The sequence below is a fragment of the Monodelphis domestica genome, chromosome 7 (assembly GCF_027887165.1).
Source record: "Monodelphis domestica isolate mMonDom1 chromosome 7, mMonDom1.pri, whole genome shotgun sequence".
Lineage (NCBI taxonomy): Eukaryota > Metazoa > Chordata > Mammalia > Didelphimorphia > Didelphidae > Monodelphis > Monodelphis domestica.
Window position 1 is genome coordinate 15,918,383 of NC_077233.1, and position 25,558 is coordinate 15,943,940.

Consider the following 25,558-nt stretch of genomic DNA (forward strand, 5'->3'; position numbering starts at 1 on the left):
TGAGCTCTGAGCCCCTTTCTCAGATGAGTTTTTTAATGGGAAGGGACTATGGCTGTGTGGAGGAGAATAACTCAAGTATCATGGGTAAAAATGTGCTATTTTATTTTTTAAACCTTCACCCTCCATCTTGGAATCAATACTATATATCGGTTCCAAGGGAGAAGAGTGGTAAGGGTAGGCAATGGGGGTTAGATGACTTGCCCAGGGTCATGCAGCTAGGAAGTGGCTGAGGCTAGATTTGAATCCAGGACCCCTATCTCTAGGCCTGGCTTTCAGTTCATTGAGCTACCCAGCTGCCCTCATGCCATCTATTATGTTATCTGGCCTCCCTGTTTTCCTCTCCAAAGTCTTATTTGCTTTTATATTAATAAACGAAAGGTTGGGCAATACTTTCCATATTCAATTAAAAAGAAAACCCTCAAGAGAATGGCTGGGGCATCATCCTGCATGGAAGGGGAAGCGGGCATCTCAGGAAGAGCCTGCTTCTCGTTAGAAGAGCCCGTGTCCCCAGAGGGACCCTGCTGCCCTGGGAGGAGGGACTTTAGCCCCCACCCCAAAGGCCAGACTTGGCCAGGAGTCTGCAGCCTTTGCTCCTTTGGGTCCCCAGAACAGGGTTCCTTTTTGCCACCCAGTGGCTGGCCTCGGACAGAGCAGGCGAGCCGAGCCGAGGAGGGGAATCCTGGAGGCTGCTGGCTGCTCGTCTGGGGCTGTGGTTTGGCACGAGGCCCCAAGCATCGTCCTTGCCAGACATTCAGAGATTCTGTTTTCTCCTCCCTGCCCTCCCCCTTTCCATGTTGGCACTTCATTTGCATGTACCCGCGGGAGGCTACGTTTGGGGCTTTGATCCGTTTGCTCCGTGCTCCAGGACAGGCTATCTGGTTTTTGGGCAAAGGGGCAGCCTCGAACAGGGGCTGCTTTGACAGAGGGTGACTTATAGGCCATCCTTGGGGAGGAACACATCCAGGGGAGAAGGCTGGTCAGGAAAGGAGGCAGGAACAGCCTGCATGCCCGCACTGACGGGCTGGCTGCTTCATTGGGCTTCTGCAGAAACACCATCAGCTCAGACCCGAGTGTTCTGCTTATTAAGAGACAGGGAGCTCAGTGCCCCATCCCAGGAGCTCGAATCCAGTACCCGTGGGCACCTTCCTTCCCTCCTGCCATTCCTCTAAAACCCAGGCCTCAGCATTGCTGGCCTTTAAAGTCTAAACCTGGAGGACTTTCTGCTTCCTACTGACTCGTAGTGGCCTTGCAAAGCAGCTCCTTTGAATTATTCTGCTTTTATTATCACAGTTACTCGACAGGAATGGACATTCCTAGAAAGGTTCCAGGCATCCCCTGGGAAGCCCGGGATCTAGCCACAGCCTTTCCCGGCCTGAGTCTCAAAGAAGGAGACCCAGGCCCAGTGAGGCAAGGCCAGCCCTCCATTGGCACATTCAAGGATCTAGAATCACAGATATTACAGCTGGAGGGAGAGTGTAGAGCAGTGAATGGCACCCTGGCATTGGCATTCTAGGCTGCATCTGAGGGCCCTTTCAACTCTGTAGGGTATGGTCCTTGCCTCTCTCCCCAAAGTGGAATACCTTGCTCCTTTAATTGCCCTTATTTTTATTCAAGATGCCCAAATCCTCCCAGTTTGGAAATCTCAAGTCACCTTTGATTTCCCTAAAGGAATTTCCATATCTAACCATTTGTAGGAGAGCTCAGAAGTCATCTAGTCCATCCCACTTATTCTTGGAGAAGAGGAAACCATACTTCTGAGAAGTGGCATCACACCATGTCTGCCATTTTAGTGGTTGTTGTTGTTGTTGTTGTTGTTCTCCTCCTCCTCCTCCTTCTTTCTTCTTCTTCTTCTTCTTCTTCTTCTTCTTCTTCTTCTTCTTCTTCTTCTTCTTCTTCTTCTTCTTCTTCTTCTTCTTCTTCTTCTTCTTCTTCTTCTTCTTCTTCTTCTTCTTCTTCTTCTTCTTCTTCTTCTTCTTCTTCTTCTTCTTCTTCTTCTTCTTCTTTCTTCTTCTTCTTCTTCTTTCTTCTTTCTTTCTTTCTTTCTTTCTTTCTTTCTTTCTTTCTTTCTTTCTTTCTTTCTTTCTTTCTTTCTTTCTTTCTTTCTTTCTTTCTTTCTTTCTTTCTTTCTTCTTCTTCTTCTTCTTCTTCTTCTTCTTCTTCTTCTTCTTCTTCTTCTTCTTCTTCTTCTTCTTCTTCTTCTTCTTCTTCTTCTTCTTCTTCTTCTTCTTCTTCTTCTTCTTCTTCTTCTTCTTCTTCCTCCTCTTCTGTTTTTATTTTTTGAAACTCCAAGGCAGAAGAGTGGTAAAGGCTAGACAATGGGGGTTAAGTGACTTGCCCAGAGTCACACAGCTAGGAAGTGTCTGAGGCCAGATTTGAACTTCCCATCTCTAGGTCTGGATGCCCCCAATCTCTTCATTTAACAGATGAAGACATTTTGGTCCCTGAGAGGTTTTGTGATTTGCCTATAGCTATACAAGCAGTAAGGGATATAAATGAAATGAAGAAGCCAAGTGAAGGCTTAGGAATGAAAGAAAAAGAGAAAGAGAGAGAGAGAGAGAGAGAGAGAGAGAGAGAGAGAGAGAGAGAGAGAGAGAGAGAGAGAGAGAGAGAGAGAGAAGAAAAAAAGAAAGAGAAAGAAAGAAAAGAGAGAAAAAGAGAGAAAGGAGGGAGGAAAGGAAGGGAGAAAGGAAGAAAGGGAGGAAGAGTTAACATTGTTTTCCATTGGATTATTGTTTTTCAGTCACTTTAGTTGTGTCTGAACCTTTGTGATTCCACTTGGAGTCTTCTTGGCAAGGATACTGGTATGGTTTACCATGTCCTTCTCTAATCATTTTATGGATGAACAGACTGAGGCCAGAAGAGTTAAGTGACTTGCCCAGGGTCACACAGCTAGGAAGTGTCTGAGGCTGGATTTGAATTTGTCTTCATTATTCTGGACCAAGCACCCTATCCACTGAGCCACCTAGACACTAGCTTGTTAAAAGGAGAAGATGTTGGCCTTATGGGAAAGCCAAGGAAAAGGTGTTAATTAATCTCACTGGCATTTAAGTAGAGAAAAGCATTGGATCTTGAAGCTGGTGGCCTTGTACTCCCCTTCTAAAACACAAGGAGGGGGACCTAGATGGTCTTTGAGCTCCCTCTTAGCTTTAAATCCATGCTCCCAATACCAGAGAGGAAGCCCCCCACTTCCCTCCCCACCACTAAACTTTTCCTGAAGTTTCTCCCTACTCTCTTTTCCTATTTCTCCCAAGTTCTAAGATGGGCTCTTCTTCCATCTGGGCCAGCCGTGAACCAAATGGTACCCGATGTGCTAGGACTCTTCTATGTCCATCTGACCGTTCTTGGGAAATCCCTAATTCTGAGTGTCGTATGGAGATCAATGCCACGAGAAACTCCCCTATGCAGTTTGCCTTCTTTTGGCTGCCCGTGTGCTCACAAAGAAAGGGAACAAATAAATAAATAAATGCATCCAGATGTGACTCCCTGAGCCATCTGGTTAAAATAAATTTTGTGTTGAGCTGTAATTACAAGTTATTTATTATAGATTGAGGGATGCTGCCCTGGATTTTGACTGGCTCCCAGCTTTCTAATTTAGCAAATGGTTTTTTATATATAAGAGCAGTGTGTCTCTTTTGTACTTCTCAGGTCCCAGGGCGTGACTTCTATGCTACAGTGCTCTTCTGATGAGTAAGTCCTCCCCAGGAGCCTTCCTGCTCAGGGAAACCCCAGCAAAGCATTCGATAGCCTTTCTAGAGCTGACCTAGGCTCTTCAGGAAAGATGGAGTCTGAGGAATGCTAATCAGATTGCAAAATGCCCTCGACCTGAGATCTTATTGGCATAAGGAATTCCCAGATGAGGAAACTCCTTCTACCAGGACAGATAGCACCTTCTCTGAAACTCATGGTGCCTGGAGTGCTGATGGGAGTGATTTGCCCAGAATCACCTAGCCAGCATGTGTCAGAGGTAGGACTGGACCTCATGTCTTCCTGGTTGTGAAGCCAGCTTTCTATCTATTGTGCTTTGGCTATTATACTAGCTAGCATTTATACACATTTTTGATGTGCTTTACATATATTTATGTTATCTGGTCTTCACAAAAGCCCTTTGAGGAAGGTACTCTTATTATCTCCATTTCACAGATGTGGAAACAGAATAAATGACTTGCCCAGAGTTACACAGCTAGTACCTATCTAAGGCAAGATTTGAACTCAAGTCTTGATTTCAAGGCAAGATTTGAACTCAAGTCTTCTTGATTTCAAGGCAATATTTGAACTCAAGTCTTCTTGATTTCAAGTCATTATTTGAACTCAAGTCTTCTTGATTCCAAGGCAAGATTTGAACTTAAGTCTTTTTGATTTCAAGTCATTATTTGAACTCAAGTCTTCTTGATTCCAAGGCAAGATTTGAACTTAAGTCTTTTTGATTTCAAGTCATTATTTGAACTCAAGTCTTCTTGATTCTCAGGCAAGATTTGAACTCAAGTCTTCTTGATTCTAAGTCCATCATAACCTCATTTAGGTTATGGATCCCTTTGGCGGTTTCATGAAGCCTCTGGAAGCCTCCGAATAACTTTAAAAAAATCTTAATAGAAGGAAATGTAAATTTCAGATTAAGATAAGTAAAAAGAAAGATGGTAAGTTTCTCCCATCCAAGATCACTGAAATCAGGGTAAGAATCCCTGCTCCAGGCAGCAGGGTCTGAATTTGTGAGCTCTTATCGGGGAGATGGGAAGCTTCAGAGTGGGGCAGGGAGGCCAGAGCCAGAAACACAATGCCTGGGGGGCAGAGAGTCTTAGGAAAGGAGGAAAGGAAGCTGATTGTTTAGAGAAAAGTCTCTCCCATCCATCCCTTGTTCCCATTCTTCAGGCTCCCTTGCAAAGAAACTGGGAAAGATAAGAAATAAACGAGTGTCAATGATCAACAAACATTGATTAAGTGCCTGCTATGTGCCAGGCACTCTGCTAAGCGATGGGGCTACAAATAAGAAAGAGAATGACAGTCCCTGCCTTCAAGGAGCTTACAACCTAGTGGAGGAAGACCTCGTACAGTGGGAAGCTGGAGAGGGGGGTGGGTAGAGGGCACTCAGGGCACCGCAGGCTGATGAGAAAGGAAATTGGCCAGAAAAGTCTTCTGCAGAGGGAGGTCTGGGGAGGGGTTTGTTGCCTCCAGGCAGAGGGAACCCATGATTGAGAATCTGGAGAAGGTGCTGAGTATCAAAGCTGAATCAATCTTCTAGACAAGGTGATAGTAAGAAGCAAGTTCCAAAGACCTGCGACTCCAATTGGCTGTGTGACCCTGGGGAAGTCTCAGTGCTCTAGGAAGTTCTCCAAGACCTCAAGTTTCAGAGGAAGAGCCCACCAGCATTAGGAGGGAGTTTCCTCCAGGAGATCCTCCTGGATCTCTGTATTCTAGTGAAATCCCAGGAGCTCTCCCTATTTTATCCAAAAGACACCCCTTGGGAAGCTGTAACAGTAATAGCTGGCATTTAAACAATGTTTTCCCTGCCTTGCTTCGTCTGGCCCTCAGCAGAACCAGAAGACAGACGCTTACAATAACTTACTAGGTATGTGATCCTAGACAAGTCACTTGACCCTTTTTGCCTCAGTTTCCTCATCTGTAAATGAGTTGGAGAAGGAAATGACCTATCTTTTGCCAAAAAAACCCAAATAGGATCATGAAGAGTTGGATGTGACTGAACAACAACCAGCAAAGAACTAAATGAATGTTTTTTGATTGATGAATGTCTGGGATATTCTAGGTAGGGCCATTTCCATTTAACAGAAAAGGAAACTGAGGCACAGAACACTTAAGTGTTCATGGTCACACAGCTAATGAATGTTTGATTTGAGCTCAGAACTTCCTTGCTGACTCCAAATCCAATCATCTTCAAAGGTATAAAACACTTTGGCCCTGGAAGGCTGAAGCCCAAAATTCCCCCTGGGCATAGCCTGAGCCAGATTAAGGGAAATATTTGACAAAATAAATTAAAATACAAATAAATTAAAATCTAACAAAGTAAATAAAAATAGAATAAAATTAAATATAAAATTAAATTTAAAAACAATGAAATAGAGGTAATATCACATTTCAAAACTAAGTCACTATGAGTCCTGAAGGGATTCTTCTGTATGGATTCCAATTTGGGTTTGATACTACAGCCCTGGCTACATTACCTCTTAATCCATAGGCACCTGGACAGGTACACTGGCATGGTGAATACCTGCCATAAGTTTCCCTGGGGAAATTGTGGGTAGCACCAAAGTAATGTATAGAAACTCAGAGGTGACGGGGACTTCAGTGGCCATCTGGGCCAGCTCACACGAAAGCAAGAATCCCTTTCTTTGGTACCTAACAGAAGACCTACCTCTTGAGGGTAGGAATCCATTATCTCAGGAAGGAGCTCAGGTCACTGACGGGCAGCTTTTGTTGGATTATTTTCTCTTTTTCAAGTCTTGGGTCACTCTTTGGCAATTTCCATTCATTGATGGATGGAGAGACCATATAGAACAATCTTACATGGCGGCCCTTCAAAGATGTGAAAAGAGTGGCTCTGTCTCCCAAAGTTTTCTCTTCTTCGGGTGTAACATCCTCAGGGCCCTGAATACGTGGGTTTGCCTAGAGACCGCCCTGATGACTGCTGATGGGTTTTTGCTCTGGGATCTTTGAAAGGCTACTCCCAAAGTTTGTTTCAGTCAAACCTCTGGGATAGCAATCGAGTATCTTGGAATTCCCCAGGAATGGGAGAGGGGAAGGGAATAAAGGAAGGCTGTTCCCTGTCCTAGAATGCCCTTTCTCAGAGAGCGTGCCATTGAAGTTGTCTTTGCAATTGGACCTGGTCTGAAATGAATCCTTGTATCCCAGGTTGTGTATTCTCTGGAAAGTGAAAGAATCAGAAACGTCCCAGATCCAGAGCTGGCAGAGAGCTATGAGGCCAGCTAGTCCAACTCCCTCTTTTATAATAAGCCAGTAAGGGGTGGAGCTTAGAACCTAGGTCCCGTGACACCAAACCCAGTGGTCATTCCATGACAAAAGGGCAAAAAGAGGGCTGGGGGTCCATCTCTGGACCTTCGACCATATTCTTCTGCGGCTTTGGACGAGACCAGTTACCCAGGTCAGCAGAGAAGGGTCCCTTTCAAATCTTTCTTCCACTCTCCACCACCTAGATCACTTAGCCTTTGTCTGCCTCAGTTTCCTCACTCATAAAATGGGCATAATGAGATCCATAATAGCTCTTGCTTTGGACTGTTGTGAGCCTCCAATGAGATGCAGTAATGTTAGAAGTGTAGATGAGCAGCGACAGTATTCCTTTTCTTTGAACACAACATACCTACAGGTACACACTCAGAATGTGCTGTTCTTGTTGAATAGAATAACAAAATATTTTTATATGAATTAAATTAAATTTAAGTAAAAAATAAATTAAAAAATTAAAAAATAAAATTATAAAATATAATGAATTAAAATATATGAATATATATTTTAAACTAATCTTTCAGACAGTAAGCGAACTCCTCCCTACTTTCATTAACGGGCATCTTTTAGCAGCCGGGGCTGTCATTCTCTAAAACCCTGACCAATGTGTCTTTGTTTGGTGGGGGGGGTGGGGGTTCTTTTGTCCTAGCCCATCCAGAGTCCCATTCTTGCTGGTATTTGTATTGGAACTTTTTCTAACGTGCTGGACAATTCAGGGCTGTTGGACGATCACGGGCAAATATTATTGTTCTCCTGAGGAAGTCCTGGACCAGGTACTCCAGTTGGCAGAAATTCAGATTAAACAAATAGTATAGTTTCTATAGTCTCCTAAAACATAATGTTAGCACAGGAGAAGCCACACTCCCCCCAGCATCATTTTATCCCGGTAAAGGGTCCCTTACAAGAGACAGATTGTTCTGTTTTCCCTCCCTCCCTCCCTTCTCTTTCAAACAATCCCATTTTCTCTCCTTGAGAGGAAGTTGGCCTTTTTCTTGTGTTCGTTTCCAGTTTTCCATGATTCAGATAGAAGTTCTGAGGACGCGTTTAGCACTAGCAGGGAAGCTGAGAGCCATCTAGGCGATCCCTCTCGTTCTGTGATGCAGGAACTGGGGAACCCGTTCTTAAGCTCTTACTGCGTGCCAGGCACTGTGTAAGCATTTTGCCGTCTCTCTTGATTTGGCACGAACACGAGTGGTTTCTTTTTGCAGATACAATTCTGGTTTTTATTTCTCTTTTGTTTGATTTCCGATTTTTACCCTCCACCCCTTGACAGACTTCAGCGGACTCTTCCCTTAACATAAAGATGGACATTTTTTAAATGTTCAGCCAAAGTGCCCAACTCTGTCTGATAGGATGTGCCACGCTCCACAGCCGTGGCTCCAACTCTGCCACGAAGGAAGGGGAAGTCCACGTTCTCATCCCTTCCATGGGCTCAAGCGTGGCTATTCCAGCTGCTCAGGGTTCACTTTCATTGGATTGATTTTTCCATTTACCTTCTTAGAGTCACTCCGCACATTGTTTGCTGGGCTGTTTATCTCTAAATCTGAATTCTTCTCCTCCACTATTTTGTGGGTCCAGTAACTGTCGCTGTTCCCTTTGCCACACTGTCTCCAGTCATTTCCCAGCGGATGGACGCTGCCTTTGTTTCCAGTTCTTGAGGAATTCGGGACAGAAGGTAGGGCAGAGGCACCCTCAGAGGTATCTGCGTGTCCAGGTGAGAGTTTGATTGATTGTCTCTGTCTTGTTTTTTGTTTTTGGCCCAGAATAAAGAAGTGACGTGCAAACGAGAGAAGTGCCCGCTGTTCTCCAAAGACTGTGCCCTGGTGGTCAAGCAGAGGGGAACCTGCTGCGAGCGATGCAAAGGTGCTGTTTTCTTTGTTTGGCTTCTGCTCCCTTGGTTCTTCTCGGTGGACAAGTTGGGGGGTGGGAGTTTGGGGCTGGGAGTGGGGCTGAGGAAGGGGAATTTCCAACCCCTAAACTGTAATCTTTCCTCCTCTAAATGGCTTTGAATTACTCTGGAGAGCTCCTGTATTTACTCATTAGCAACAAGTGACTAGAGCTGGGCCTGGAAGACCCGAGTTCAAATCTAGTTTCAAATTCTTTCTGTGTGACTCTGGAAAATTATTTACCTCGGTATCCTTATCTGTAAAATGGGGATAAAAACAGCACCTACTTCCCAGGGTTGTTGTGAGAATCAAATGATTGTAAAGCACTTAGCATGCTGCCTGGAATATTGTAAGGGCTATATGAATGCTAATTATCATTATTGTTGCATATATCGTGTCTTCATCTTCCTCGTCTCCTTTTCCTACATTAGCATCTATGAGAACTGCCAGGCTGGGTCATTTTATTTTATTTATTTTATTTTTTAAATCCTTCCCTTCCACTTTGGAATCAATACTGTGTATTGGTTCCAAGACAGAAGAGCAGTAAGGGCTAAGCAATGGAGGTTAAGTGACTTTCCCAGGGTCACACAGCTGGGGTCAGATTTGAACCCAAGACCTCCTGTCTCTAGACCTGACTCTCAATCCACTGAGCTAAGGCTGGGTCATTTTAATCTTCATCCTGTGTCATTTGAATCGGTTACCCTAAAAACTACAACCCCCCAGCAACTGGTTTACTGACTTTTGAAGCGCTGGAGCTTAATTTGATGAATGGAACTGAACTGAACTGAATCTGCTCCCCCCCCCCCACATAATCCATTCAATCATTCAGTCATTCAATAAACACTTAGAGAAACCTACTATTTCTTAGAAACTGTGCTAAGCCCTGAGACAAAAGCAGACATTCCTGCCCTCAGTGAGCTTACCTTCCACTGGGGACAAAACAAGTCCCCAAATAGGTGACTGTAAAGATAATGATGGGGATGGGGGTGTGGAATGGGGAGGAGGGACCGTCTCCACTCTCCCTTGTTTCCTTTTCATTAATCAGAACTTAATGGCTGTCCCACCTTTACTTGACAACGTTAGCATCTCCTCACTTCCTGCCATGTGATATCCAACTTCTCCGTCTGACTCCCCTAGACCGTCACAATTTAATTTTGGCTCTTGATGCTCCTTCATTCAACACCCACCCTTTATTCTAGCCTAGTTGGCCTTCTCTGCAGTTCCATGTATACGCAAGGGTCATTGCCAGCCCCGAGCTTTTGTGAGTACTAATTTCCCCTGCCTGGAATGTTCTCCTAATTAATAATAATGATGATGATGATGATAATCATAATAATAGGCCATTATACAGTGACTGAGCCTTTGCAAAGCACTTTAAATTCTTGGTCTTTTTCTTTCTCACCACTCTAGGAGGATTAGTGATGATGATTCTCATTTTTCAGGTGAGGAAACTGAGGCTGAGACAGATGACATGGTTTGTCCATGGATCACACAACTATTAAGCATTAGAACTAAAATCTGAGCTCACATCTACCCTGATTCTCTCATGCTACTCATTATGCCAATGAACTTTGGGTAAAAAGCTCCAGATTTTGAGTCAAAGGACCTGAGTTCAAATTATACCTTTGTCACTTCCTGTGTAACTTTAGGCAAGACAATTAACTATCCTTGGATCCAGTTTTCTCATCTATAAATGAGACAGTTCTAATGGATGTTCTCTTCCATAATCTCAAGTAATGTTGGACAATTTACCTGCCCCACCTATCCATAAAGTACACCAGAGAACTCACTTCTATTCTTATATCACTAAATCTGTCATCCTTGAACCAAAATTTTACTCCTCATCAAATCCTAACAGAAGTGATACTTTTCCTGGAAGGCTCAGACCCTCCAGCCCCCAGTGTCTCCCTTCCACAGATCTAGTCTATACCACAGCAGTCATCAAAGCCTTCCGAACTGTAGAGATGAAGCATCTTCCCTCATCATGACCAGTGAGTTCAGGCTTCACCAGGGACTCCTGAGACCATAGTTCCAGAACTAGAAGGGAAATTAGTGGCTGTCCAATCTAATTCCCCCCTTTTAACAGACGGGGAAACCAAGGTTCAGAAAGATGAGCTGAATTACCGAGGTTATATAGTGGGAGTTCTTAATGTGAGAGATCCCCAAGAGGGTCACAGATACATTTGGGGGTGTCTATGACCTTGGACAGGAAATCCAGAGCCCTTCTTTTGTTTTCATTAGCCTCTAACTCAAATGGAGCACTTCCTTCAATGACTAAAGAGCACATCATTCTGAGAAAGGGTTCATAGTGTTTGCAAGATGACCAAAGGATTCCATGAAGCAAAAACATTGGTCCATCATAGGCTCAAAGTTCTAGAGCTGGAAGGAACCAGAGAGGCCAGTTTCTCCACCCTTCTCTTTTTATTGATGAAGAGACGGAGACCCAGCAAGGTCCAATGAATCTGTCAAGGCCATGTAGGATGGGGAGGTAGAAGCCATCTCATCCAACCTTCTCTGTTTACCAATGAAGAAGCAAGTCCAAATGGGTCCGCTCAATTAATTGCCCAAGATACCAAAGGGAGTAAGTGACAGAACCAGGATTTGAACTCAGATTTGTGACTCCAATTCAGCACTTTCTTGACAACTCTAATGTGCTCTTTTCCCCCTTAGCATTACCTTGTTTAATTTACTTCCCGGTGGCGAATGGAAGTCTTTTCTCACACGGGATTATAGTCTTCTCCAGCAGAGACCCTGCTGAATTCCTAGTGCAGTGGGTGGAAATTGTGGAGAGGCAGGTTTAGACTTGATGATAATAAAGACCATCCTAACAATTAGAGCTGTTTTAACGTGGCATGAATGGGCTGCCCCCGGAAGGCATCGCTTTCCCTTCTCTGGAGGTCTCCACTGGAGTTTACAGACTAGGAAGTGGCTCAGTCTGAAGTGGACTTAAGGAAGGCCACTTTGACCTCCCACTGGAGGATTGACTGGGGTGGGCAGAGACTGGTGGTTGGGAGACCAACCAGTAGGCTACCATAAGAGTCCATGGGTAGAGTGTTAAGACTCTGCACTCAGGGATTTATCTAGGGTGTTATATTGAACAGAGCATTGGCCTTGGAATTGGGGAGATCTGAGTTCAAATCCAGTTTCACATTTTTTGCTACTTGTGTGATTCCATCCAAATGGATGCATGTTCCAGGTCTTGCAAATACCTACAGGATACTTTTTTCTTCCTAAACAGTCCGTATTCCTCTCTGTCTCTGCAGAGTCCTTGGGGGCAGGAAGCACCACTAATTGCACCCTTCGGGAATAGACCCCATCCTCATCTTTGACCCTCTACCTCACAGCTGTGTGTTTGGAGCATGGCGCCGTACGATTTAAGTGCAATACTCTGTGGATAGGAGGACAATAAACAAAATAAGACATGTTAAGAAATAAGTTTTAACTTAATGTCTAACAAATTTAATTTCAATAATTTTAATATTTAACTTTAATATTCAAGAATTAATTAATATTAAGGCATAAGTAATAATAACATATCAATAAAAAGTAAGCAACTGCCCTCAAGGAGTGTACGGTCTCCTGGGAGCACCCAATATGTCTAAACCATAAAAACCCTCCAGGCCTCAGTTTCCTCATCTGAAAAATAAGAATCTTTGGCACCAGTTCCTGTATGGTAATTGACTATGGAACTGCTTTGTCCCCGGGTTTGAAAATTACTTATGTCAGTTCCATAGCAGAGAAGCATAGGATGAATCCATAGCGGCAGACTCTCTCTGCGCTCCCTGCTCTGAGTGCCGTTCCAGCAGGTGAGATATTTGTAAAGCTCTTAGCACAGAGCCTGGCACATAGCAGGTACCTAATAAACACCATTTCCTTCTCCTATTCATAACTCACTCGCAAATCCTCCTGTTCTGATTGTCCCTGAGACCTTGTGGGAGTTTAAGGCATTCCTTCAGCCTCTTTCAGAATGCTGTATTATCTGGGGCTGCAGGGAAGAATGCTAGGTTCCAATTCAGAGGGAAAATCCATTCAAATCCTGTATCTGACATTTACTTTGTGATCACAAACTAATCATTTCATTTCCCGAGCCTTTGTTTTGCTCACCTGCAAAATGGGCATAAGACCAACTGTGGCATGTTCCTCCTATGAAATGATCACAAAACGTGTTCTGCAAACTTTGAAGTCCCATGTAGATGTGAGTTGTGGTTATTCTTGCCCTTCCTGCCCTCCCTATTTCCCTTTGGTCAGTCAATCTGATCATCCCATCTCCAAGTCATTTCCCTCCAGTCTACTTTCGGTGCCTCGAGAACAATCCCTGGCTTGTCCCTCCTCCTCTTCTCTCTTGCTCTCCTTCCTCATCTTTGCACAGCTTCTCCTTCCCATCATCCCCCATGGTGACCGGCATAAAATGGACTTAACATTAGATTCTTGATATTTGTAAGAAAGATTTAATTTTTCACTGAAAGATCATCACGATTATAACATTTTTCAAAGATTCGACAGCTGAAATGGGAGATGGTTTCATCAGTGGAAATGGTATTAGGACAGATACATGATCATCTGCTTATGCTCATTAACTTTGTGGGAACCTTCCAGCTGATTTGCTGCTGCTGCAGCCTCTTATAAGGATTATCATTCCCTCTTGGAATGCACTCTTCTGGCCGGCAGGGACTGTCTCACTTTTCCACTTCTGTGGCCAGCACCTATTACAGTTCCTAGTTCCTAGTCAGCGTTGAATAAAGGCTTCCTGACGTCCCTCCCTCCCTCCCTCCCTCTCTCTCTCTCTCTCTCTCTCTCTCTCTCTCTCTCTCTCTCTCTCTCTCTCTCTCTCTCTCTCTCTCTCTCTCTCTCTCTCTCTCTCTCTCTCCCTTCCTTCCTCCCTCCCTCCCTCCCTCCCTCCCTCCCTCCCTCCCTCCCTCCCTCCCTTCCTTCCTTCCTTCCTTCCTTCCTTCCTTCCTTCCTTCCTTCCTTTTCCTTCCTTCCTTCCTTCCTTCCTTCCTTCCTTCCTTCCTTCCTTCCTTCCTTCCTTCCTTCCTTCCTTCCTTCCTTCCTTCCTTCCTTCCTTCCTTCCTTCCTTCCTCCCTTCCTCCCTTCCTCCCTTCCTCCCTTCCTCCCTCCCTCCCTCCCTTCCTTCCTTCCTTCCTTCCTTCCTTCCTTCCTTCCTTCCTTCCTTCCTTCCTTCCTTCCTTCCTTCCTTCCTTCCTTCCTTCCTTCCTTCCTTCCTTCCTTCCTTCCTTCCTTCCTTCCTTCCTTCCTTCCTTCCTTCCTCCCTCCCTCCCTCCCTCCCTCCCTTCCTTCCTTCCTTCCTTCCTTCCTTCCTTCCTTCCTTCCTTCCTTCCTTCCTTCCTTCCTTCCTTCCTTCCTTCCTTCCTTCCTTCCTCCCTCCCTCCCTCCCTTCCTCCCTCCCTCCCTCCCTCCCTCCCTTCCTCCCTTCCTCCCTTCCTCCCTTCCTTCCTTCCTTCCTTCCTTCCTTCCTTCCTTCCTTCCTTCCTTCCTTCCTTCCTTCCTTCCTTCCTTCCTTCCTTCCTTCCTTCCTTCCTTCCTTCCTTCCTTCCTGTGTCCATATCAGGAAAAGGAGATTATTAATATTTACTGATATTTATATAGTGCTTTAAGCACTCAGTCCCCTCTACCTTTTATTTTATTTTATTTTATTTTATTTTAAAAACCATCATCTTCCATCATGGAATCAATATTGTGTATTGGTTCCAAGGCAGAAGAGTGGTAAGGGCTAGGCAATGGGGTAAAGTGACTTGCCCAGAGTCATACAACCAGGAAGTGTATGAGGTCACATTTGAACCCAGAACCTCCCATCTCTAGGCCTGGCTCTCAATTCGCTGAGCTACCCAGCTGCCCCCCTTTTATTTTGATGTAGCATACTCTGATCAACCTTCAGTCCCATTTAGTAGCAAATGACTCTTCCAGAAATAGTTTCATTTACATGAAAATAGGCCATTATCAGGGCCATCATCAGCATGAGTTTTGAATAGACCCTTCCTGTATGGCATGGTCAATTCTAATAGATCAGAATGGAGAAGAGCATAGGCAAAAGTTTGAATGGTCATCCTCATCATTTCTGTTCAAATCACTTTTAACCTCGCATGGTGTTTTGTTCACAATAACTCTTTGGGGTAAGTGTTGTAAGAATTATCATCCTTGAGAGGCAACATAGTAAAGAGGATGGATGAGTGGCCTCAAAACAAGGAAGACTTGAGTTCAAGTCCCACCTCTGGCACAGACTGATTGTGTGACCTTAGGTAAGTCACCTGCCACTTCATGTTCTAGGCAACCAGGCATAGAAGTTGTGGAAAAGGTGAAGTTTCCTCAGCCCAGAGTTTCCTACACTGTATCATAGAGGCAGTCCCTCTGTCCCTGTTCCCATTTCATAGATGACCTAATTGAAGTCCAGTTTTGGAGTCTAGAATCAAATCCAGCTCTTTCCTTAATTCCAAGTTGTCTTCTTCCCACTGCCTCTCACATGCACCATTAATGCTTCTGCTCCGTGTCCCCAGAACATCTGTATCACAGGAGCCATATTTTTCTGGCTCTCGGCTGAAATTGAAATGTGTGATTTCTCATCGACAAACATCAGTATGTCACAAGCTCATGTTACTTCTGATTCTTTTCCTCCTTAGTCCTTGTCTCCTCCCCCTTTTCTTCAGGAGATGCTAGATTCAGTTGATTGTTGAATTTTCAGTGTGATCATTTACTCCCTGGAAATCAACACGGTTTGAGTCCCTGATTTGTCGATGGTCTAGACTTGGGAAAAGGACAGGAAAAATGCTAAATCAAGTGAAACTTAAAATCATGCCCTGCCCACTGTCTGAGAGCTATTTGTTCACCATACACAAGCACACTCCGGCTGGCTCTGAATTTTTTTTCTATTTCACAGTTTCTGTTACTATTTATTTCCTCTTCAAGCATCAGAGAGAACACACGAAGTTATATAGTATTTGGAAGGTCTACTGGACAGAGTTAGAAGACTGGTTAGTCCTGAGTATAATACTTATTAGTTGTGCAATGCTGGTACTTCTTTGATCCTTGTTTTGTTCATCTGTAAAATGGGCATGATAATACTTGTGCCATGTACTTCCCAGGATTGTTGGTAAGAAAGAACTTCAAAGACTGTGAGGAAATAGAAAAATGCAGACCAGGAATTTTCTCACCTATTATTAGAATCACTCTAAATGAGAAGAACTCATTTAGAACAGCCCTCCGATTTGCAGATGATGTGTCAGAGGCAGAGAATTTACATGACTTGCCCAAAGTCATGCTGGTCATAAGCAGCACTAGGATTTGAACCCAGAGCCTTCTCTCTAAACCTGATACTACTTCCTTTTCATTGTTATAATTATCTACCAAATCAATATAAGTGAATCGCCTTTTAAGCCTTTAAGTGCTAGGTAAATGTCAGAAATTATTTTGTCATCAAAATAACAAGGTACTTAGTGCAATGTAAAGATTGTTGACTCTGGAGTCACAAGATCTGGATGCAAATCCCACCTCTGATACTTAGTACCTAGCAAGATTGGAAAATTCTCTGGACCTTCCTTGGTCTCAGTTTCCTGATTTGTAAAATAAAGGGATTGCACTATATGGTTTCTGAGGTCCTTCCAGCTTTCGATTTGCAATCCCTTGATACTGACTACCTAAGTGAACTTGGACAAGTCCCTATCCCGAGTTTCCCCATCTGTAAAAGGAGAGGGTTAGGCCAAATGTAAGGTTCGCTCTTGGTTTGCATCTCTGCTCCTAAGGGTGCTTTCGCTCTTGATCCACAGGTAACAGGCACAAAATTGCTTGCCCAGAGAACTCTGGGAGGATCTGCCCGATTGTGTGCCCCCGGCTCATGCCAGGCTGCTCTTGCCTCTGCCTTCACTTGTGGGAGCTTCTCTTAACCCTTTTCCTCCCCTTTAGTTGAGCCAACGTGGCCTTGGAAACCAAAGAGAAACCCCAAAGCACGAGCTGGGCCGTCCCTCCATAGACAGCAACATTCAAGTGGCTGCTTTTCCAGCACTGCCAGTGTGGAGGCAGGCCTCGCCTTTGGAATTCTTCCTAGGCTTGGAATGGTTAAAAGCTAACCTTTTGCCTGTACAGCATAATAGCTGGGTAAAAGATCGCTCTCATTAAAGGAAAAAAGTCCATATTGTATGATGAAAACCCATGAGCTCACTGGGAGCTCGGCAACAGACTTGGCAGCTCGTCTCGGTTTCCTTGGACGGACAAACATCGTTTAATTTGGGGCTCTCTCATGAACAATAACTTATTTGTTATCTGAATGCATGTTTGTTGTTGGAGAATAACACATGGAGAAGGTGTGTTTCACGACTGTCTAGGCCAGATTCCACCCTCTCTTGAACGGAGATCAGCCCATACAATCTTTGCTCCAGAAAGTCAGTTCGGAAAGATGGCGAGAGAATGGCCCTGTTTGGGTTGGGCTGCTTTCTTTTCTACGGTCTTCTCTTCGCTTTCGTTTCTTTTTGCAAGCTATCTTTTGTTCTCTTCTGGCCTGTGATGGGGTCCGATACTTTTTTATGGTTTGCCTTTTTCCATTTGGAAAAACTTCTCTATAGAGGAGCCTGGGGAAAATGTAAGGAAAAATCCAAGAAAACGCTTTCAAATGTATTTCCCAAGTTCAGCCAAGCATGATGTTTAGAGATTTCCAATAAAACTAGAGCCCCCTCCCCCACTTCCCCATCTGTATAAACTATTGACTTACAGTTGTTGCTCTTCCTCTTTGTTTTGAAGAGGACGAATGACGTCATGGGGTGATGTCTTGACTTAAGAGTAGGCAGAACGTTGACGGCTGGTAAGAAGTGATATTGAACAGGGCTTGGGGAAGGAGGGATTGAAGACGTGGTTAGAGCCCTTGGATTCAAATTCTGACTCTGAAACATATTATCTGTGTGACCTTAGGCAAGTCATCTTCTCCGACTCAGATTCCTCAACTCTAAAATGAAGGGGTTGGACTCCGGAACCTTGAGATCCATTCTAGCTCAAAATTTGTAATCACTCTGCCCATGGCTGAAAAATTCTATTGAATGTGAGAATTCCAGGAGCAGAGTTAGAAAGGATCTTAGTGTGATAGAGAAAGGGGATGGATTTGGAATTTGGACCTGGGTTCAAATCCTGACTCTATTTACTCCCTTTGTAACTTTGGATAGACCTTGAGGTCTCAATTTCATCAATATTTAAATGGGGAGATTGGTCTAGGTAACCTATAGGGGCTCTTCCAGTTTTAAGTCATTGGTCTCCTGTTCCCCAGGAGTCCCATCTATTCTTGAACAAGAATTCCTTTTATATCTTCTAATTGGAAGGTACCCCACAATCATAAATCCAACCCCCAGAGCATCCCCCTCGTGCTACTTATCCAACAAAGAGTCGCCTAGCCTTTGCTAGAAAGCTTACAATGACCTGCCTCCTGGCTTAGCCCATCCTACTTTTGGACAAGTGGAATTATTACCCCATTTCCCTTTATATCAGGATCAGTTTGCATCCCTGAAATGGTCCTGCATTGGTCTTTGTTCTGCCCTCTGGAGCCTAGCAGAATGTTCAGTCCTTTTTTCCTCCCCACTAGGAAAGCCTATCTTTCAGGTCCCCCTTCCTTACTCTTGAATTCTAGACTGCTCCTGTGGTGTAGACAGTTGTTGTTCAGTCATTTTGGTCTTGTCTGACTCTTTGTGACCCTTCTGGATTTGGGGGGGCAACGGGACTGGAGTGCTTTGCCATTTCCTTTTCCATCTCATTTTACAGACAAGGAAAGTGAAAAAACAAAACAGGGTTAAGTGACTTGCCCAGAGTCACACAACTAATAAGTGTCTGAGGCCAAATTCAAGATGAATCTTCCTGCCTCCCGGCCCAGGACTCTATCCACTGTGCCATCAGCTGCCCACTGTGTAATTAGAAAAGTTTGTACCCTTGGACGTCTCCTCCCAGCATCCCTTTCCCTTCTTCCTCACGTTTGCATTTGTTATGTGTGTATATAATTTTGTGCAAGGCTGGGTGAGCTCTCTTTCTCTAGCCTTTTATTTTCCTTTTTGCTTCAAGTTATTATTTAATAAATCTTATTAAATAGAATGCTTGGAGTATTTTGGATATTGATTTTTTAATCCACATACCATATAGATGTATACAGTAGGGTGGCCACAGAATGGGGAAGGGAGAGGAGGAGAATTTGATTAATTCCTGCCTCTCTGACTAGGGGGCAAAATCTCTTTGAGAGTGAAAGAATGAATTAATTCAGTTCTCTACAATATTGCAGTCCAACTTTTTGGTTCCGATTCTGGCCAACGACTGATGTCCATCTTGGATGTATCCCCTACAGGATGATGATCCACCCTGGTATCCCCCTTCCCCATCTCTATCTTTCTTTTTTGTCACATGGTCACATTCTCTGGGGGCTCCGCAGGACTGGCTTTATGGGCAAATGGAGGAGTGACTGACCTCAGAAGTGTTGAGAAGTACCTTCTCTTTTGCTCCAATAAATTCATTAGACTCTCCGATCAACCACCAATCCCATCCTTGGGAAGCTCTGTTTTATCTGTTGAATTGGAAATGCACTTGAGAGTGCTGGTTGTACACAAATGTTCCTTAGTCCTTTCAACGTTAGTCAGAGTAAGTGTTGGAAAGGACTGAGAAAACAGGAAGTACTAGATCCTTCTGGGAAGTGGTTGGGGAGGGGATGGAACTGAAGAAGGAAGGAAAAGGGCAGAGAACTGTTTACTTTCAAGAGTGCCTATAATCGGTCCAAAGTGTGGTGTGCTCTTTGAAAGTCTTTATTTTTAGAGTATCTCTAGGGGTCAGAGGATCCCTCGCCGGTGGGCATACCCATACCCAACTGAGAGTTGCTTATTTCTTATTGACTTTCATCTTTAGAAAGTCTCAAACTAGAGTTATTAGAGGTCTTTAAAGTGTATTCCAGCTCTAAACCTAGTCCAATACTTTCACTTTACAAATAGGGGAAACTGAGATCTGGAGAGCTTAAGTAATTCCGAGGCATCTAGATGGAGAAATGGATAAAGAACTAAATTTAGGCTCAGGATAGACTTGAGTTCAAATCTGTCTTCAGTCACTTTCTTACTGTGTAATCCTAGACAAGCCACTTAATCATTCTCTGTCTCAGTTTCTTTATCTGTAAAATGGAGATGATAATAATACTTCCCAGCTGTTGAAAGATGAAATGACAGTATAATTGCAAAACTCTTTGTAAACTCAAAAATATTATATTTTTAAAGGCTAGTTGTCATCCACATCCTCATTATTATTGTTCAAGGGATAATTATGCAGAGGAATAAATAATAGAGCCAGGATTCTCCCGCCAAAAAATCTTCTGTCTATATTTTCTAGTTGGTTTTATAGGCATTTTACTAAGGATGGTCAGAATATGGACTTATCTATTCTAGACAATGAATGAAAATGAATTGACTAAGCATTTTGGAGGGAGGGAGCTCCTCCCTCTGAAACCTTCCCCCCCCCCCTCCCTCTCCCTCTCCCTCTCCCTCCCTCTCCCTTTCTCTCTCTCTCTCTCTCTCTCTCTCTCTCTCTCTCTCTCTCTCTCTCTCTCTCTCTCTCTCTCTCTCTCTCTCTGTCTCTCTCTTTCCCCTCTCCTCTCTCTCTCCACACACTCACACATTTTCTCCTTCCTCTACTTTCTTGGTTTCTTCTTCTCCCTTCTCTCTGTCTGTCTGTCTGTCTGTCTGTCTGTCTGTCTGTCTGTCTGTCTCTCCCTCTCTCTTTTTCTCTCTCTCTCCCTCTCTCCCTCTCTCTTTCCCTCTCCTCTCTCTCTCTCTTCCCCTTTCTCTCTCTCTTTTTCCCTCTCCTCTCTCTCCCTCCCTCCCTCCCTCTCTCTCTGTCAGAAGAAACAAGATTATTTTTTCCAGTGAGATTTGATTTATGAGTCTTTTTCCTTCTCAGCTGAAAAAACAGTATAGAAGAAGTTCTCTTTCATAGGTTCCTTCCTCATAAACTCCACCAGGCTATTTTGGCATTTCGATGCACATGGCTCTGCTTTAAGTGGACTCTGCTAATATCAAAAACCATATTTAACTAAAATCTCTTCTTGCAAAGCCCATTGATAAAATTTAAAGCTGACGTCAACTTTGAACCAAACGTGAGTGAGGCCATTTATTTGGTCTGGCATTTCTTTCTGATCAGGTTGTAGTTAATCAGTTCAACAGCAAGCTTCTATTAAGTGCCTACTGTGTGCCAGGCACTGTGCTAACTAAGTATTGACCACACAAAGGCAGAACCAGTCCCTGCCCTCCAGAAGCTGCCTGTCCATTGGGAGGCAACCAACAAACAACTAGCTAGGGGAATAGAAAATTGAGAGCTCCCAGAGCACCAGGCTCCCCATCTTGCTGTGGATCAGTCACTTTCTCATGGTTCTCCTGGAAGAGAGTACAGCACAGCTCTCCAACCCTGTGAGTGGCAGAGAAAGGACTCCCCAGCACAGGCAGAGGGAGTTTCCTTTTCTAGGAGTTCCTCATACCAGAGACATCATGGGTCCTATCTACAGGACAGTGTAGACAGAGAACATAAAAGACCTGTGAGTCTGTTGACTTGTTTTCTTCATTTTGTCCCTTGACTTGGGGTGCCTCATGGCGCTAGTTAAAAACTCAGAAAGGGGGCAGCTAGGTTGCTCAACGTATAGAGAGCCAGGCCTGGAAAAAGGAGTTCCGGGGTTCAAATCTGGTTTCAGACACATTCTAGCTGTGTGACCCTGGGCAAGTCACTTAACCCCCATTGTCTAGATGCTAGACTCTAGCTCTTATTCTCTTCTGCCTTGGAACCAATACTTAGGATCTGTTCTAAGACAGACGGTAGGGGGTAAAAAAACAAAAACAAAAACAAACTTGGAATGGCTGAAGAGGGGGCTTCTCCCCCACATGGACCATGAGTGTGAGCTAGCTTCCTCTTTCTGATGCTCCCCAAAGGACGCTTGCTCAGTATCTTGGCGATCGAGCTTGTGGCTGGAGCATGTAAGATTAAAATCTAATATCCGATCACTCCAAGTATTATCTTTTAGAATATTTATTAATAATCCGTTGAAGTAGAGGAGAGTAAAACTGCCAGTAAAGAGAAGTTTACCTGCACCATGAAAGCAGGAGAAGAGAGCCGGGGCGGGGTTACACACGACTTTATCTATAAAACATGAGGATGGAATGTGGGGACCAAAGGAAAGGGATTCTGGGAAACTACAAACTTCTAATTGCACAAGCAGTCTGAGCATCAGTATCTGTTCCTTCCAGAGTTCTATCCTATCATACAGCTTATGGCAACAGTTCCACCAGGGCTCTGGTAGCTATTCTGCCCTAGGAAGAAGGGAAGCAGATACATAATATATGTTTATATCTACATGTATCCTTATTATGTATTCTCTAAACCAATGGACAAATATTCATTAGAAATATTATTTTGTACTTTCAAGTAAACACGCATTTTCTTATCTCACTGCTATGTATTCATTTCTCAGAGGATAGAATGTCTGTATAAAGGCATATCTGAGAAGCAGTATGGCAGGCATACCAATTCAGCTTTAGTTGGGCAGCTAGTTGCCTCAGGGATTAGATCACTAGACCTTGAGTCAGGAAGACCTGAGTTGAAATTCTGCCTCAGATATGTACTAACTGTGTGATCCTGGATAAGTCACTTAATCTGTTTGTCCTAATTTCCTTGATTGCAAAATGAAGAACTAACAACACTTTCCCCCCCAGGGTTGTTGAGAGGATTAAATGAGATAATATTTGTAGGGCACATAGAAGGTGCTATATAAATGCATACTCCCTTCCTCTTCCCTATAGTACCTCCTCTGGGATACTTCCTACAAAGAGAACCCATAGGTTCCTTCTCTTGATGGGGATGAGAACTGTTCCCTGTTTAATATATTACAAGAGTCCTCAATCCTAAAACTATGTAGCCTATGTGCCCCCACCAGTGTGTTTACTTTTACAGTAATCAGACAGAGTACACAATTAGGTCAAGAAAAAGGCATTTCCTGAAATGGCATAGCTTGGGCAGTAGTAAACCAAAACAAAGAAAAACTCCTTCTGTAGCCTTGGAGCAGAATATTTCACAAATCTAGAGTGTAAGGGGAGAAACAAAAGATACCTTGAGAATATATTAATGAGAAAAATCTGGGTTCAGTTCTGCTTCTGAAACTGATTTTATGACCAAGGGCAAAGAATTTCATCTCTCGGTGCCTACACAACAGCTAAGATAATAAATTACCGGAGAGTGGCCAAGTAGTATCAGGAGGGACTATATTCACTAAGAGTTCTGTCCCAATGAGCTCATAGGTCTAGAATTGGGCTCTAAAAAGAAGGGCTTGCATGTCCTTTCAAATGTAGGCATCTCTCTCTTTGTATATGAACATACCTTGTACATCTTATCTTAACTGTCAAAGTGTCATTCATTCACTTCTCAGGCTTTCTCCAGAAAATAACCTCTGGGAGGAGCTTTGAGGGGTAGGAGGGTTAGTAGATGGGCGCATCACATGCTCTAATTTCTCCCTTTAAGAGAAATGGGGCTGTTCTGGTGCCCTCTATTGATCTGCTTAACTGTTGGCCTCTAATCCCTGAGAAGGTTGTTTGTTCCATTAATGGATAGTGGGGATGATGATATGTTAATGAGTGGTGGGGGGAGTCCTATTGGAATGGTTCTAAACATGATTAGTCTATTGACTCAGTATTTGCTTATTTATCCCAGAGGAGACTAATTATCTTTCCAGTAGCCTGTACATCATAAGGGTCGGAGATGTTTATGTGCAGACATGTTTAGGTATCTCCCTGGCCAGTTTTCAAATTAATGAGTTAGCTCTAACAATATTGGCTGAGATATAGGCAATCTCTGAGCTGTAACTGGAGCAGAATCCAGGTTGTATTTCAAAGTCCTCATTGCATTCTTGGAAATTTGGGTGGGGCAAGGGATACGAGTGCTTGAAGCCATGTAGCCTGGGCATGCCCCTTCTGCCCCTCAATTTTGATTTCCTGATGCCAGTGGAGTTCTTTTAAGTGTCTGATTGTGTGGGAATAATATGTATTATTATATGCAGAGCCCTAGATGAATGGATGAATAAAGATTCTGGGAACTGGAAGAAAAAGAATGGCCCTCTAGGCCAAGAATAGCACCCCCCCCCCCCAATTCTTGTATGACTCAGGGAATCAAAGAATTCAGCAACTCTATCTATCTAGTTTCCTTTCCTTCCTTCCTTCCTTCCTTCCTTCCTTCCTTCCTTCCTTCCTTCCTTCCTTCCTTCCTTCCTTCCTTCCTTCCTTCCTTCCTTCCTTCCTCCCTTCTCTCTCTCTTTCTCCCCCTCTCTATCTTTCTCTCTTTTCTCTTCTTTCTTTCTTTCTTTCTTTCTTTCTTTCTTTCTTTCTTTCTTTCTTTCTTTCTTTCTTTCTTTCTTTCTTTCTTTCTTTCTTTCTTTCTTTCTTTCTTTCTTTCTTTCTTTCTTTCTTTCTTTCTTTCTTTCTTTCTTTCTTTCTTTCTTTCTTTCTTTCTTTCTTTCTTTCTTTCTTTCTTTCTTTCTCTCTCTTCTTTCTTTCTTTCTTTTTTCTTCTTCCCTTCCCATTATATCTATCTTTATATTATTAGTTTATCTATCTATATTTATTCATCTATCACCTATCTATTTTCACCATCTGTTATTTATTTTTATCTTTCCACTCTTTCTATCACAATCATCTATCTTATACTTTTATTTATCTATCATCTATCCATTCATCTACTTGTCTCTCCATCTATATGTATAATTCACATATGTAGATTTAAGGTTAAATCTATCCATAGATATCCAACCATTTATCTATATCTATGAATATGTGCTTGTATTTATTTATGGCACAATGCATAGAGTTCTGACTGCAGTGGAGGAGCCCCTCAGGGCTCATGTCCTAGTGTGACACCTGCTATCTCTGCAGCCCCTCCAATAAGTCAGGCAACTTCTCAGGGCCAAAGGCAACTGGATCTGTCTGGGTGGAGGGTGGAAGTTCCTTACACATTGGGGCTAAGCTCGAATAGCAATGGCATCCACCCATCTATCCATCCATATGGATCCCTGTGGGCTGCATATTGGCTTAGCTTTAAAACTTAATCTTGCCTAGATTTGATTGAATTTGTATCGATTTTTGTTGACTACTTCCTGATTCTATTTGATCTGGCTTGGACCACACTTGAGAACATAGTGGGTTGCTTGTGGTGGGATGGACACCTCTGATCTATAGCAATGAAATCAGTTGCCTAGCTGCCATTCATGTCATTCTTGAAGGCTGAGAGGTCAGGGTGCAATGATTATTTCTATTTTATGGATGAGGAAATTGAGACAAAGATTAAGTGACTTGCTCAAGTTCAAACAGCTCTTGTGTGTCTAAGGTAGGATTTAAATTCACATCTTCATGATTCCAGGGCCAGTGCTCTACCCACCATGCTAACTAGCCATCTCACATAATTGCTTGTGTTTGTCTATCCCCTATATATGTATATATATCTGTATCTATCTATCTATCTATCTATCTATCTATCTATCTATCTATCTATCTATCTATCCATCTATCTATCTATATATACATATCCATCTACTTACATATCCATCTACCTACATATCCATCTATCTATCTATCTATCTATCTATCTATCTATCTATCTATCTGTCTGTCTGTCTATCTGCCTGCCTGCCTGTCTGTCTGTCTGTCTGTCTGTCTGTCTGT

The 25,558-nt window shown here is 43.4% G+C and overlaps 1 protein-coding gene across 2 annotated transcripts in view; it reads left to right on the top strand.

Annotated features, from left to right (window-relative positions):
- BMPER (BMP binding endothelial regulator) overlaps nucleotides 1-25,558 on the top strand; it is a 308,190-nt gene that overhangs the window by 46,577 nt on the left and 236,055 nt on the right. For both annotated transcript variants that reach the window (XM_007499951.3, XM_001365000.4), the window contains exon 3: nucleotides 8,736-8,835. In XM_007499951.3, coding sequence (XP_007500013.2) covers nucleotides 8,736-8,835 — 100 coding nt within the window. The remainder of the gene's footprint in view (nucleotides 1-8,735; nucleotides 8,836-25,558) is intronic.